Genomic DNA, 15831 nt, shown 5'->3' with positions numbered 1-15831 from the left:
AAATTCCAAGCATCAAAAAGGCAATGCCCATACAGTTTATTTCTAGGACTTTATTTTTCCTAGAAGCTCTACTTATTTCAGATTGAAACCCCTCCCTGAGAAGCTTTTGCAACTGTTTCGCATCTCAATTTGTTCACATTCAGTCTGCCATCTCAACCTTGGCACAGCTTAAGTTAGAGGCAGGTTTAATGTGACTTCAGAGGAGGTAAGATTTCACCAAGCCCCTCTATATTCCCAAGTAACACTTCTAAAATTCTCAACTCCAAAGCATTACTTATGCAAGCAACTGGTAAAAAGATATGACAACTAACTTAGTTTTTTTCTTATTATTAAATAAGTCCTGCTCTCCTATTAATTTCTTGCAAGAATTACTTATTTATTAAATACTTATTTAATTTTTAGTTATTGAATTTTATTTAGGAAATTTTACATAAACTTTAAGGGAAAGAAATTATCAAGATTGTTTAAAAAATTTGAAAATAAAACAGATTTTCAGAAATCACATATACTCACCTTTGTTACGGTTGGTGTAGGTAATGGTGCAGAGGGTGACGGAGAACAGGAAAATCCTTCTGTCAAACCCTCTAAAAGATCATTTTCACTCATGGGCTATGATTAAAAAGAAAAAAAGAAGAGGCTTTTAAGCCTTTTCATCTATTAAAAAGTGAGCAGGTAACACACTCTATCTCCATTTTTCAGCTGAAGACTGGGAAACCTTCCTGACATTTGGGTAAGTAATTAATGAATGAAATATTTATCTGAATATTAACTTTTTTACCTGGAACTTTTCTTCTGGTTTTGGTAAGAGTGGTTTCCCATCTTTATCCTACAAAACAAAAATCCCCTTATATTAAACTAAGCAGTCCTTAAATGACCATGCAATACAAGTACTCTGAGAGTGTTCACTAAACAACGGATCTAATAATCTCTAGCATCTACTGCTGTTACTCTGGGTTCCTTTAAAAAAATCCAGGTCCTGTAACTTAAGAACATCTGAGTGCTGAAAAGTGGTTCAGTGTGTGGGATTCTGAGCTTCCCTACTTCATGTTTCAATTTCCACGGAAATAGCACAATCAATAAATAAAATCCCAACTTCCAGACTGGTAACAGTACTCCTGGATGCGGAGTCCACAAAGGCCGTATCTTTTCACAATGGCAGCTGTGGCAGGTGTTGTGCAAGTCTTGGCCATACCTAAGCAACTCATTTATGTCAAATGAGTCGTGTGGTGATACCACCTTGAAGCATTGGTTTTTTAACAGCTTTGACCAATCACAATTTATTAAGTTCTAAAATACAAAAAGCTAAAAAGACTCCAGTGCACTGATCTCAGCCAAAATTATTCATGTGTAGGTACTTACATCTAAACCACTTCTGTGCCTATGTAGGCATCTAATGCTAGATGTCAGATATTCAGGAACTATAAACTGCAATTTTTATATACTATAAAAATGGCTGAACTAAACATCAACATTTCAAAATTAAATGGAGTTTCAGTTTCATCCACATATTCTGAAGAATGAAAGGAAAGTAACACTAAGACAAGACATTAAATAAATTACTTTTGCTTCTGTTAATCTGTACTCTGGAGGAATTGTTTCTTCATCTTCACCCAGTTTTTTGTGTTGTTCCTGTTTGGCTTTCTCCTATGAAGGCAAAATAAAAGTAGTATTAAGAAAAACAAATTACTACATCCCAACAGAAATGCATATGAGCAAGCTTTCAAAGTCTTCAGTTTACTGATTCCAATTAGTCTAATTCAATCCAACTACCAGATGAAAATCTAATGAAAATTAAAAGAAAGCCTTTTCTCTTGAAAAAGCCTTCATTTCTCTGCCTGTTTCTTCCTGTGTATGTCAGAAGTAGCTCCATCTATTTCAACGAAGATCAACAGAGTTTAGTAAATAGACAAGCATGGACCAATAACAAAATAGCATTATACCTCTGAGCCTTAATTCTTGATTTTTTGTGAAATCCACTCAACAGCTATCTGGGCTGCATGCAAAGGAAGGCTGAACAGAGAAATCAGTAGCCAACTTCAAAAAGGACTAGCCCCCATCAAGTTATGTTGGAAGATGACAACTAAGAAAAGGTAGTAAAGCTAATTGTGGGAACTTTTGTTTGATAGAGCTCCAGCCCAGCAGAAGAACTGTCCTTTCTATTTTTGGCTCTAGTCAATATCATCTGGCCCATGGTTTGGGGTGGCAAATGGGGGCATTCAGACTGTGACTATGAACAGCATTCCCTTAGACAGAATATACACATTTCAGTGACTTACTTATGAGGCTCTCTGTTAAAATAACAGCATCAGTGACAAAACCCAAAGTTTTATGAATTATTCCTAATTTAAACAACTCATCATAAATTTGGTTCCTTTTGAAAAAAGACCATACAGTATGCTACCTCTAACGTGCATGTTAATTCTGCTTTGGTTCAGCAGTAAAACACTATACAAATGCAGTTTTCAGAAGCTGAGAGAACTACTGTACTGTTAATAGGCAAAATTATTAAGAAAAGGTACTCACTGTGTTAAAATCCTACTAGTACTTCCTAAGCAGAACACAACTGGTTTCACAAGGAAATTTTGTTTTTTAAAAAAAGTGAAAATATTATCTCTAGATTGTTTCTAGCCTGAGGAAATACAGTAATGCTGAAGATAATTACATTAACAGTCTATTTTTGGAGGTCTGATTGTTTCTCTACCTTAACTTTGTCCACAGCAGGTTTCTTTTCAACTGGATCAGGCTCCCTCTTTCCTAGGCTACTGGACAAGGCTTCCAGGGCTTCATCTGCCACGTGACCAACCTGTAAGGGTATCAATATAATAAAAAACGATTCTTAGTTTGGAGTTCAGCTGCAGCTGAAGAAACCTGTTCATGTATTACCACCGCCACCCACACATTACTTAAGGTAAAAATTGAGAAGTAAACTAAAAAACTGTAATGCTTCTCTCCCTAATTGTCTTCACATACTTGGGATCTGCTGAGTTCAAAGCATAAGGAAACTTTGACAGAGGTTGCTCTGTAAACAGGCTTCTCCTTTCTAACAATTTACTCACAGCTAAAATGTTCCACAGGGGGGTTGTTTGTTTGTTTGTTTTAGTTTTTTAATAGAAGCATATATATTCTGAGAAGACATGCAAGAATGTCAGCCATTAATGCAATCTTCCAAAACATTCAGTACAACAATTATGATTTTCTGGTAGAATTTGTCTTTTCCTGAAGCATCTCTTATGTTCACAAACAGCATCCCTTTTAGAGCATTAAAAGCTAGAGTAGACCACAAGAACTGTTAGTTTGACTTCCTCTATTAAGAAGGTCACTGACCTTCCTTGTTCACTTTGTGCTTGACCTGATTTTTTTGGAAAGCACTCAGCCTTTGTGGCTTACCTCTATGGAGGAAGAATATGCAATACTAAAATAAGCATCTTGAAAATGTGCTATACCATTGCATAAACGAAGCACTGAGTTTTCCTTTAGCTCCAGCTAACACTACTCACTGAAGACACAGCTGATGGAGCTGAAGACTGCACAGTGCAAGCTGTGGCACGAGGGACTACTTCATCCTTAGTAGTTTTTGCAGACACAGGATCTGAAGGCTTCTGAAACAGAAAAATTTTACTGCATTTTATTGAATACACTGAGAAACCCAAAACATACCTGTTAAGTAGCTTTTTTTTTTTAAATACAGTACAAAACAAGACAGAAAAGTCTAAATTTAAAGGTAGAAGCCCCTCAATTAAAGACTAAGTGCTAATACTGCATGTTCCACTGAAGACAATGGGGCTGGGGGGGGGAACAGAAACAGAAGGAAATATTTTTCTTGAAAGAATAGTAGCATTATCCAGTCTTAGCAAAACTATCAGGTGTTAGCATCTTCAGTGAAGTAGAAAGACATACTTTGGATGTGCTGCTGGGCTTTGATGGTTTGGATTGGACTGCAGGCTGTGCAGGGCAGGCAAAGTCCTTTGAAAATTCATCAACAAGATCTGATTCACTCAAAGGCTGCAAAAAAGACATAAGTGGTACAGGTGACTCACTGCCTGTTTTTAATTTATTTTTTCAAGAATTATATTTCAACTACTCAGAAAGCAGGAAAACTTCTGTAGCCTACACCGAAATAACCTTTCACATTTATGTGCAACAAACCAGCAAATTTTGCAGTGCATAAAATTAAGAAAACCACTTTTCAGAATGAGTCAGTTGCTTTGTTACCAAAAGTCAATATAATGTAGAGAACATTATGTTCAATACTGTTTACAGGGCTACTGAAAAGGTAAATACAACCTCTTAATGAGAAAAAAAAAAGGAATGCTAATATTTACTAGATAGTATTTACTATAACAGCATCATGTTCTTATAATACTTCAAGTATCAATCACATATTGGTAGTGGAAAGCAGCACCATCAGATTATGATTCTCCCATTTTAATTTTATTTCTTTTTTTTCCAGCAGAAGTAGAGTTCCCTCAGAGGCAATGTCACCTGGAAGTTCTCTTAGCTTGTGCACTGACTGCTGACACTCAGTGGTTTTCACTGCACATGTTTTAGGGAAAAGTGAATAAACTGCAGTTTTAGGTCCTGACTGCGTGATCTATTACAACCTGTTGATACTATGTGATCTAGTACTATGTGTTCTATAAACTTCTGTGACTTATTACTAAAGCTCCTAGGATCTTTCAAACTATTGTTTACACCTAAATGTTCAAATCTTTGCTAGCAGTGATTGCCATTCACTTGCTACGTGGAACTTAATTGGTTAGGGCTCATTTGGTCAAATTCATATGTAAAATGACATTTCTAAATGAGAGTCTCTTATTTTCCCTTCTACTTCCCTTCCTTTGTCGATTAGTGCCCCTAAGTCTTTATAAAATGTCTCATCACATAAGGCCTCACTTTTCATAATATCTGAATTCCTCTTGCAACCACTAAATCAAAAAAGCATTTAGGCAATAATAACTTTTTTCACAAAAGTAATGCCACTGCATGTGCTTAAGGGTATGCTGAGTCAGGGCCCAAAGTAATAGAAACTCCAGTTGAAATCATGAAGGAAGAAGAACTTTGTATTCACCAGGCATCAAGGAAGAAGTGTAAATGAATGAAGGTTTTTCAGCCATTGACCTAACTTCTTTGTTTTGCTGGTTTTGGTTTCACAGTTCTAAATTACAGGTGATACCACAGCAATACTGGCAAACACATGTTGTTCACAATCGCTTTCTTCAAATTATAAATAGTGACATAGGCCTGAGAAAAATACTGTAACATATGACTTCAGTACCCCTGTAAATCACTTACGGAACAACTATTCAATTATATGTGTGTCTCTGATTGATAGATGTGGAAGAAGATAGGGATACTTATTCTTCTACCAACCACTTAATTCTTCTGGCATAAGACCTCATGATTCTGAGTTTATTTTCTGCTTTGGTTTCGTACTGGACTTTAGTCAAACTATGAACCAACCTCCCTTAACTCATGCCACATTCCTCTTCTGGAGCATTTCTTTTTTTTTTCTGTGTCATCTCTTTTGTGCTCCCTGTGAAACAGAAAGGCTTGTCTCCTAACATTAGTGCCTGGTTCTCTCTGAGCGTAGCTGCTCTCTATTTTTTTCCTTATGACATGCTTGGCAGGTGTTCCTTCTGTACAGTTCTCATATATCACCCACTCAAGATGACTGCATGTCTAAGACCTGACACACAAATTTTAGAGACATAAAGTCTTTTCATCACTGCCTTTGCGTTCCTCCATATTTCAAGCTTGAATAACACAAATGACTTCACATTTCTGCTAAAAAGGCACAGCGTCATGCTTGCTCAGATTGGTCCTGACCTTCACACTTGTTTCAGAAGAATGGAGGTTTTCTGTACTTTTCCAATTTTGGCAACACTCCTCAACTGACAGTATGTCCAAAGTGAAGCCCTCAGTTTCTTCAGTGCACAGTTCCTTTGCTTTTCCTAATTTTTTCTTTCTTTCTCTGCATTTTAAATCAACCTTTCTAACTTTCTCTTTCAATCTTTTCATTCTATCTTGCACTTTCTAGGCCACAATGGATACTTTTTGCAAAGTCCAAGTTGTTCTTTGTGATTAGGAAAATGTCCACAGCAGCTTCTTCCTTCTTTCCAGTTGTGTTCCTTTATATTTGATGACTAATGAGAGGAAACTGTTAAGAAAACAGAAGATTTTCCTGCCTCGCCTCTCTGTCCTTCAATAGCTCCAACTGAGTTCTATGCAATACCTTACACTAACTCCCCATACAGCTTTTCTTTGTGTCAGCAGTCATTTCTGTAACTCTCTCCTGTCTTGGTAATCTCTAAACCTTTTTCTTACTATGAGCTCTTAATTCACAGCCAGTGAATTTCAAAAAAACCAATCTTCACCTGACACTTCAGATCAGCAGCTTTTGTGCAAGGAAGTAAACACACAAGCAGACCACGAGACTTACATAATGGCACAGAGAGAAGTGATGACAAAGAGGGAGAAAACAGGGTATCTATTCACACTTCTACAATACTGTCAGTTTTCTAACCTTAGGTTTTTCTTCAGGCTTTGGCAATATTGGTTTTCCATCTTTATCCTAAAAGTAAAGTAAGTATTATTGACATTTTTCCATTGTTATAAGAAATGCCATACTCCATAATCACCAGCAAAACAATATAAAATAAACGATACACACAAGATTAAATCAGTGACACAGTAACAGGAATTCCCCTAAACATGGGGAATTCTTACATGGCCAGGTAAGTGGATAAAAAAAGCACATGTGATGTCAGCACAGAACAAATGGGCCAAGAGACCAAAAAGTGTTCATTCCTATCAGTATCAATATGTGGCAGGAATTAATTCCATAGTAAACCAGCAGGAATTCATCCAGTAGTAAAACAAGCTTTGAGTGCAAAAGACAAACTTTTGGACTTGAACAAATAAGGGGTTAAATCCCTGGTCTGTAGTCAGGCAGTCTTGAAATCTATTTTAAAAAGAGGGGTAAAACTGCTCCTTTCAAAACAGAATGTTAATATTCAGCTCCAGCAAGGCCAGTTTATATAGCAACCTTGCTAACATCAGTTATACTAACAACCATCACAAAAACTTTAAATTCTGAACTTTATGGACTTTATGAACTTCAGTTCTACTGTTGTTTTGCTTAACTTTGAACAAATCTCCATCACTTGAAGTGATGGTCTTAAAAAATGAGTGTAATTTTCATACCATTTTACAACAGTGTTTCAAGGTTACATTACAAAGTGATACCCAACGGCACTTCTGTAAAGGGATGGATTTTACAACACTGAGGTTTAGTATCAGAAACAACTAACACCACTCTTGGAGAAGGAATGTGTGACCTGGGAAGATCAGATCTTTGCTCAGAATACCTGAAAAACCCAGTCACACCCACAAGGGAAGGGAAGGAAACTAGAGACACAAAAATCACCAACAGGAGAAAGCCACTGATTAAATACTAGTTTTGCTTGTTTTCCCCACGTTCTCTCCCTCTCTGTGATGAAAGAAAGTATCAGATATAGTGCCCTATTTACAAAGCAATGGAGATATGAAAAACTTACCAACTCTGGTGTTAACCTGTATTCTGGAGGTATTGTATCATCACGTTCCCCAGCTTTTTTTTCTTTTCTCTCTTTAGCTTTTGCCTTAAAAGAACAAAAAAAATCACTTAGAAAAATTAAAATAAAACCTCGAATTACATTCAACTTCACTATCAAGATTCTTCAGCGTACTGTCTGAAGAAGTACCAGCATCAGATAAAATTATTCCATATATCAAGATATTAAAATTCCTCAATTTCTTCATATCAAATTTCTGTGGTAAAATCACCATGGTTTAAGAATCAGTACCATATGTGAATATGGCTATATTATTTTAAATTCTAAAAAACCTGTGGACGCTATTTAGAGCCGTAACTTTGTGGCAGGTACTTTCAGAATTTTTGGGGTGTACAAAATCCTCAGTTTTCCTTGGATTTCATTACTTGGATTATACAAGCCATAATTCTCTCTCTTTCTCCATCACTGCTACTGAAACACAGCTTTTAATTCTCTGGACCTCCTTCATAAAGCAATCCATCCACCAAGTTATCTGAAGGCCCAGACTGACTAAATCTCCAATACAACGTGCTCTTTTATTGTCAAAATTGAGCTCCAACATCTTCCCTCGGCAACAAATGATTTTCTACTATTTCCCTGTCATTTGTTTTCTCTAAGCTGTAACTGAACACAGGGGAAAATAACTGGTATTAGTAGGCTTATAGGCAGAGTTTGCAGAACTAAAAGTTTAACATGCAAAAACAGGGCTACTGTTAAAATCTAGCTGTTGAAGAAAAAAAGTCTTACAAGACACAGCAAAAGGCAAGACCCAAATTAGAAAGGTAATGGGGTCTGATGGAGAAAGGAGTACATGCACTAAAACCCCCAAAAAGTTAATTAAAAATCAAACATCAAATACGTGCAAAACAAAAGCTCGCTATAAATTGTACCCAGTGCTTGCGGAAAGAAACAGAGCAACTATAGCTAACACAAGGAAAGGTGTATGTATGTATGCTTGTATAGCCAAATGAAATGCTTATCATTTTCCAGACCATTTTACCATATTCTATTCTACCCATACCCACTCAGGATTTCTTCATTTCTTAATTTTCTTAATCAGGTAAGACTCAAGACGTTCCTTAGGCCTTTGATATTATTTTACACATTTGTACACTATCTAATAAAGAGTAGTCTGGATTCCATGGGAAAGTCTGAAAGCTGCTGTAAAAAGGAGTAAGATTATACCTCTGACACCTCTACAACAGGGGTAGGATCTTCTTCAGGTTCAGGTTCAGGTCCACCAAGAGTATCAAGAAGAGCTTCCATTGCATCATCTTTAATTTCCTGTATTTAAGATAATATGCAAATCATGTCATTATTTCTTGAAACTGACACAGGTTTTATCTTACTTATCTTTTATACAGTATATGAAGTTAATAGTCAGCACCAGACTGGTAATTTCTGTTTGGCTGTACCTGATTTCCTTAACATCACATTGCAGAATACAGCAAATTATGTGATACGATTAGTACAGTCTAATCAAGACATATCTCCTCTTACAGAGGGAGGAAAAGGAAAAAAAAAACAAAAAAAAACCAGAAAAGCAAAAAAGTGCACAGTACCACATAACATAATTGCATATGCTTTGACATGGCAAACCCAGAAAGTGTAAGGTCACACTTGCTCTCTACATCGGAAAAAAGAAAGGTTTGTAAAACATGAGAAAATTACATCATATCCAAGTTTTAAACGTACCTCTCATAGCTAAGAAAACACATATATTTTTCTACTCAACTGTCTCTAGTCAGAAGAACCACAGTTATTCTGCAGAAGAATGCAGAAGGAAAATCATCTGATCCACAAAGGCCAGATCTTTAAGGTACAGCAGAGTCTGAGCAATGGCAATTCCTATTATTCCTACACTTTCTACGATAAACAGGATTTACAACAGAAAATGAGGATGATGAGCATCTTTACAAGATTAGGCACACATAAAATGCGACATGTGGTTGTATATTTTAATTAGAAGTTGACTAGTCAAAGAATTACTATGTATACCTCTTTTGATTTTGTTTTCTTCTCCTTAGGAGGAACTGAGGTCTTGACTGAACTTGCTGCTTGTGCTTGCACAATTTCTCCTTCCTTACTCGGTTTCTAGAAGATATATGAAATTACAGGCAAATTTGCAAAAATAAAAAGAAGGGGAAAATTGTCAAGATCATTTTAAAGTGAAGTATTAAGACAATAATGGTAATGTTTCATTGCAATAAAGGCATGCAATGGCAAGAAAAATATCGATACCTCTGTCAGACCTGTCTTCTTTTCTTCAACAGAAGCAGTACTACAGGTAAAGTCAGAAGACAGGGCCTCTGCAAGCTCATCATCTGTCATTGGTTTCTGAGCAAGAAAACACAAACTCAGTTACGACTATTAAAGTTCAAAAATCAAAGCTGTCAAACTTGGTTTAAAATCTGAATGTGCTCCATGCTTACTCACACAATGACCTCATAAGCACAGAAAAAACAAAGGTATTTTCCCCTCACTCGTCAATTAATTTTTCAGATAAGCTTTCATTTTTATATGTTAAGCTTATAAACAGTAAAATTAAGCTGGCTTACAGAATTCTCTTTCTAAGCATAGAAATTCAAGTCATCTTTGCTAAAGATATTACAAAGAGACCCCTGCATACACAGCTACTATTTCTTCCCTTTGTTATTATTATCTCTATGTGCATCTATTTGACTTGTTCCAGCTTCAGTCAGTGTCCTGAAAATTCCTACTTCTTTATTAAAAACATCTGTGCCAAGTTCTATTTAGTTTTATCAGTATCTATGTTATCCGGCACCCCACAGCCCTCTCCCACTTCCTGGGATTTTTGGAAGACAAGTGACATTTAAATTTTCCTAGGAATTCAGTGATAACTGGGTTATTTTCACCTTCCAATATAAAAAAGTAAGTCTTACTTCATCTCGTTCATCTGCTTTTGGTGGGACTCCATCTTTGCCATCCCCTTTGCTCTAAAACAAGAATTAATTTCATAGTAAATGGGAAGCAAAAACCATACAATATGAAAGAAAACATGCATGAAGAGTAATTTTTTTTTAACTCACTAACCTTCAACAATTTAACATACTCTGGAGGGAGACTACCTTCCCGTTTACCCATTTCTTCCAAGTATCTTGAAGATATATCTTCCTATGAAAAGAATGCACACGTGAATGTTTTTGTACTCTTGCTTATTGACAGAAATTTCTAATGTAGAGCTATCTACAGTGATGCTTCTGGAAAGAAAATGCAAGCGTTGGCTAGGTCAGAGGGCCAATCCTGGACCATGGCTATACAATGTCTTTCAGAACCCAGTGTCACGTACATGCATCCAGACTTCAACAGTGCATGTCGTCCAGCAAAACTGCATCTCCATTGCCAGATTCCTTCTGCATTAACATAAGCCATTTCAGAGTCTCAGACCATAGAATGTATGGCTGTACCTAGACTGAATTTTAAATATTTATAAATTCCAAAATTTTTATCACAGCTGAGTACTGCACTGAGGCATTGAGCTTGTAATCTTAATCCTTCATCTGTTCCTCTCCCGTTCTAACTCAGAAAAGTATGCATTCTTCCCCAAATTCTCAATGTTTTACGCTTTCTCAAGTAGAAATGAAATCTCCTAGGTTATTTACACTCTCTTATACCTTCATCACTGCTTTTTGTAAATCCATTGGAGATCATGCTTGGAAGTCAGTTCAAAAAGCAAAAAACTTTCTTTGTTAACACTTTACTGTTTTCTACTGCAATACATACATAGCTGTATCATTTCTGTATTACTGAAAACAACGCTAAAATGCAACTGTGCAAACGCTATTCTACCTCTTAGCAGACCAAAGCGACAAATACTGGATCAATGTAGGAGTCAGCAACTACAGACATATTTTAGAGATAATGTTCTAAAAAATAAAAATTAAAAATATAAAATACCGTAACTTCTGGACCAGTATAAACAGGACTAGTAGGCACATCTTCTTCAGGTCCACCAAGGGTATCTATTAGGCTATCTAGTGCCGACTCATCCATACCAGGCTAAAAAGTAAGCAAACCATTATAGATTTTTTCATGCTGTACAAAGAAAAAAAAAAAAAATCTGAATCATCTGGTGAATCTGTAGAAAACTCCTGGAAACCAAACCAAAAGCTCTCTTTCAGTAGGTCCTGCACCTGCCAAATTTTTCAGTGAGAACTGTTTTTAAACTTGTTCCCCAGTGTCAGTAACAAGACCATTTGTATTTATATACCAGCTGATATACATGCATACAAACATAACTGAAGATAAAAAGTAATTAATTTTATGCTAGTTTTGGTAAAAGTGATTATAAACAAGTCCTATTTGACAAAACACAAATGACCCGCCACTAGTTTGTTACCTATTCTTTCGGATAGTCCTTCACCACTATACATAACTACTAAGTAGCAATACTTCAGCAGTTACCAATTTATTTTTTTTCTGAAACTGAAGTGTTTCAGAGAGAGAAACACTCTCTGAGACATTTTTATGAGGGAAGCATTTGCCTGGGACTGTGTTTACCAACCTCAGTACTTGACTTATCAACTGCAGCAACCACACTTGCACCAGCTGTGCCTGCACCAGCCGCTACAGACATCTTCTCAGACTTAGGCTGGAGAAGTAAGAGAAAAATTAAGAGACAGCTTTATTATATGGCCCTGTGTTAAAAATTCTAGAGATAAAACAAAGTAAAACAGGGATGTTCAATACTCAAGCATGCATATCTATTGTCCCTCTCCATCTACACTTTGAATAAAAATGATAAGCTCGTTCTGCATACTGGCTGAGTGGTCTGGGAGTTGAGTAGCTGCAGCTTGCATGATACTGAGCCCAGATGAAAACATCCAGCTCTGAGGCCACACATATTTTTTTTGACTCAGCAGCTGGCTAATGCACCTGCACCACATCCAGAAGTTTGGGCAGAGCAAGCTCCCATCTACCTGCAATCTGTCTCCAGGTGTGATTTTGCTGTGAGAAAGAAAGCATGCTATTTTAAGTACTCCACGTCTTCCTTTTACTTTGCCAGTAAAAGAAATCTGCAGTGCAGAAAGACTATGAGGCCCCTTCCAAGTCTCTTTTGAAAGCTTCCATTTATACCCGATAGTTCTCAATACACCATTAACACCAGCAGCAAATACTGCTCAAATACACAGGGTGAAAAGCTGCTTCATGGAGTTAGGTGGAGGAGCATCACCAATACAAAATGCAGACTTCTGCATTACTGCATTCTCATTTACTGCAAAAGAAGTGGGTTCTAGCAGAGCTGCAGGGGTCCTTCATGTTACTCTGGCCTTGTCACCCAGACACGTGCGACCAGAAGACCGAAAGATACAGTTCCTGACTCTACTACACACTTTTGCTCCAGCTTGTCCCTCTGAAATGACTCCTCCCCAACTTTTTCCCCAACCTTTCTCTTCCCACTTTTTTTTCAGAGTCTTGCAGTCAGGGCATATGGGCTGCCCTACTGCAAACGGATAACCCGCTGACCTGCTGCATTTGGAGCCAACATTCCTACTACAAACATGCCTGAAAGTCCACAGGTGAAGGAGCTCCATGATGGCAATGCTCATATAAACCATACATTTGCTTGACTGACCAGACAGTCCCTTCTGCTTACCTTCTGTAGTGAAGGGGCAAGGGAGGAGACTGACAGAGAACCAATTACACCCATGTACCTGCAAGGAACTTGCCAAAAGCTTGCATGAATAACAGAGGAGACCCAAACACATAACACAAGGGAATGGGCCCACAATTGTAATAATCTTAGTATCTCTTGCTTGGCTAACAGCCAGAGTGTGTTGGACAATGAAAACAGATGTATGGAGAAGACAACAAGAGATGGATGCACATCAGGATCACCAAACAACCAGCACAAACTACTAATACCACCTGGCTGGGCAGCTCTATCTGCAGTTGATGCTTATCCATTAATGCTGTCCTGGGTGAGCTGAAAGTGGTATATTCAGGATGTTGTTTAAGTTAATTAGTAGGTAAAATGTTAAGTTTCTATGTCCCAGATTTTAAACTACCACAAGGTGGTCTGTCATACACACCTTTAAACACAGGACAGCTTTTAAGCTTTTCTACATTGTGATTTTTGGGGGCTCATTCTCACTTTACAATATTCAGCATAAGAATCTGTCTTGACATGGATTTCTAACACCTACAATAACATAATAAAAACTGGATTTGTACTTCTACTATACCTTTGCTGTCTCTATGGAGGTTGCTTGTGGAGGCTGGTCAGCTTGAGTTGTAATTACTTCTCCTTTATTCTTTGGTTTAGAAGTTGTTGTCACAGAAGGTGAGGTTTGGCTTTTTGCCTGTGTAGAGATAAACTATTACCATTAGATACTGAAATACTTATGGGCTGGCTTTGTTTGGTTTGTTTTTTAATTTATTTTTTTTAAATAAAAGAAATAAAGAAAGAAGAAAAATACCACAAGAAGCCCTTACAAAAAAAAAGGGGGGGAGAGAAAAAAAACTTACACCACTGGGTTCCTTTTGCATCTCTTCAGATGGCTGTTTATTTTGAGAGTCTGTTGGCTGTCATAAAATAAAAAATTGAGACCATTTACCCTTACCACTATTCAATGCTATGGAACATGATCTACACTAGTTCAAACAAGCACAAGACATTTAAAGATGGTTAACATTAACACTTCTTGAGCTGTGGTGAAGCAATAAAGCAGTCTGACTGTTCCCCTCAAACACTGCATTTCCACACCAGTCAGAAACTAGCTCTTTTGCACGCAGGTGTGTTACTAATTACATGGCAGTTTCATGTGGCACAGTAGTAGCAAAGAGTTTAGCCTCTTTTTTCAAAGTTAATCGAAGGCCAAAGTACAACTTGTGAAAGGTAAGTATTTACCTTGGTTGACTGGGTGTCTTTTCCAGATTCTGTTTTGGTTGTTGGTGTGGACTGAAATATAAGCAACATATATTCAGAGATTAATATGCTTAGTTATTTCTAAAGGGTTGGCTTATATAAAGAATAATATTGGACAGGCTCACACTCGTGAGCACTCATGCTATGTAACTAATATACAGTGCTTTGATCCTGCAGTTTACAACATCCTGGCACACACCTCCACTCCAGTGATCGAAGAGCACTGAAACGTGTGCAAACACGCACACACACTCCTCATATGAAGGATCAAAAAGAGAGGGAAGTAAGATATTAAACAAATGTAATGAACAGTTTGATCTACACCTGAAAATTTTCTGCAGCCATGCCACAAAACTGATTCCTGTGATTCACCTCAAGTCAAAATACAGTAAGCAATAAATTACTACTAGGAGAAACATGTAAGAACAAACACTGAAAAATTAGAGTTGTATTTTATAAGAAGAAAGAGAAATGAAAATGCCAGCCTCCTCACCATATTTTTTCTTACTATTTTTTCTTGCCATTGCTACTTCAACTGTGCTACGATTAACACAAAAAGCGCCAATGTGGCTACTGGAAAGTCATCTAGAGATGCCAAAGAGCAGGCTGTTGCCTACTGCATGAGCCTCAGCAGCTCTGGCCGCTGCACGGCCAGGGGAGCACACGGACCCAGCCAGGGGAGCATGATTTGATCTGCCAGAACAGCACTGGGTGCACAGAGTGCACAGTGGGAGATGCAGACCCTGAAGCCGGGGCCCTTTCCCCCACTGGGGCTGACATCCCTGCGCCTCCTCTGGAGCCTGCAGGGGACACCAGTGCCGTGTCTCCTTGCGCTCTGTCCACCTGCAGCAGAGAAGTTTTGAACTCTACTTAGGAAATAAGCAGCCACGGACGGAAGCCTCCCTTATCTCCTCCTACCTAATACACTGAGCATATTTAAAGTTACCAAGAGACAATAGGTTTCTTTCCCCTGGTAGCCTATTGAAAGTCAGTGAACAACCAAAAAAACCCCCCAACTATTAGGCAGTAATTTAAATTCTTTCATTGCTTTGTAATGTTTTAATTTCAGCCGCCAAACATTAATTACCATTCAGATATATCCAGCTTCTGTTTGCTAGCTGACCACGTCGAGAAATTTCCTAAATTTGTTTACCATTTGTTATGCAAGTATTCACAACCACTCACTGAACCACAGACACTTGGTTGGGAAATCCTGAACATGCATAAAAACGTAGATGCCCAGGCATAAGCTTGGCAAAGGTCTCAGAGCTGTAGACCACAGTAAAAAACACAATACCACACACAAGTAAGTCACAACAGGTAAACTATTGATAGAGGGAGGACAAAAAT

At 37.6% G+C, this 15831-nt stretch overlaps 1 protein-coding gene across 7 annotated transcripts in view; it reads right to left on the bottom strand.

Moving 5' to 3' along the window:
* Window positions 1–15831, bottom strand: part of CAST (calpastatin) — a 59852-nt gene that overhangs the window by 11045 nt on the left and 32976 nt on the right. For all 7 annotated transcript variants that reach the window (XR_774428.1, XR_774429.1, XM_010568770.1 and 4 more), the window contains 18 exons: window positions 14464–14514; window positions 14082–14138; window positions 13799–13915; window positions 12118–12204; window positions 11511–11612; window positions 10647–10727; window positions 10496–10549; window positions 9834–9929; window positions 9591–9686; window positions 8778–8876; window positions 7557–7640; window positions 6524–6571; window positions 3898–4002; window positions 3498–3599; window positions 2702–2803; window positions 1561–1644; window positions 779–826; window positions 514–609 (listed from right to left, as the gene is read on the bottom strand). Coding sequence is in view for 5 of the 7 variants with exons in the window: in XM_010568770.1 (XP_010567072.1) it covers window positions 514–609; window positions 779–826; window positions 1561–1644; window positions 2702–2803; window positions 3498–3599; window positions 3898–4002; window positions 6524–6571; window positions 7557–7640; window positions 8778–8876; window positions 9591–9686; window positions 9834–9929; window positions 10496–10549; window positions 10647–10727; window positions 11511–11612; window positions 12118–12204; window positions 13799–13915; window positions 14082–14138; window positions 14464–14514 (1509 nt within the window). In the remaining 2 variants the exon portion in view is untranslated. The remainder of the gene's footprint in view (window positions 1–513; window positions 610–778; window positions 827–1560; window positions 1645–2701; window positions 2804–3497; window positions 3600–3897; window positions 4003–6523; window positions 6572–7556; window positions 7641–8777; window positions 8877–9590; window positions 9687–9833; window positions 9930–10495; window positions 10550–10646; window positions 10728–11510; window positions 11613–12117; window positions 12205–13798; window positions 13916–14081; window positions 14139–14463; window positions 14515–15831) is intronic.

Source organism: Haliaeetus leucocephalus, unplaced genomic scaffold (assembly GCF_000737465.1).
Source record: "Haliaeetus leucocephalus isolate CR32 unplaced genomic scaffold, Haliaeetus_leucocephalus-4.0 Scaffold255, whole genome shotgun sequence".
Lineage (NCBI taxonomy): Eukaryota > Metazoa > Chordata > Aves > Accipitriformes > Accipitridae > Haliaeetus > Haliaeetus leucocephalus.
The sequence above is the reverse complement of the archived record's forward strand: the minus strand, read 5'-3'. Positions and strand labels throughout refer to the sequence as shown.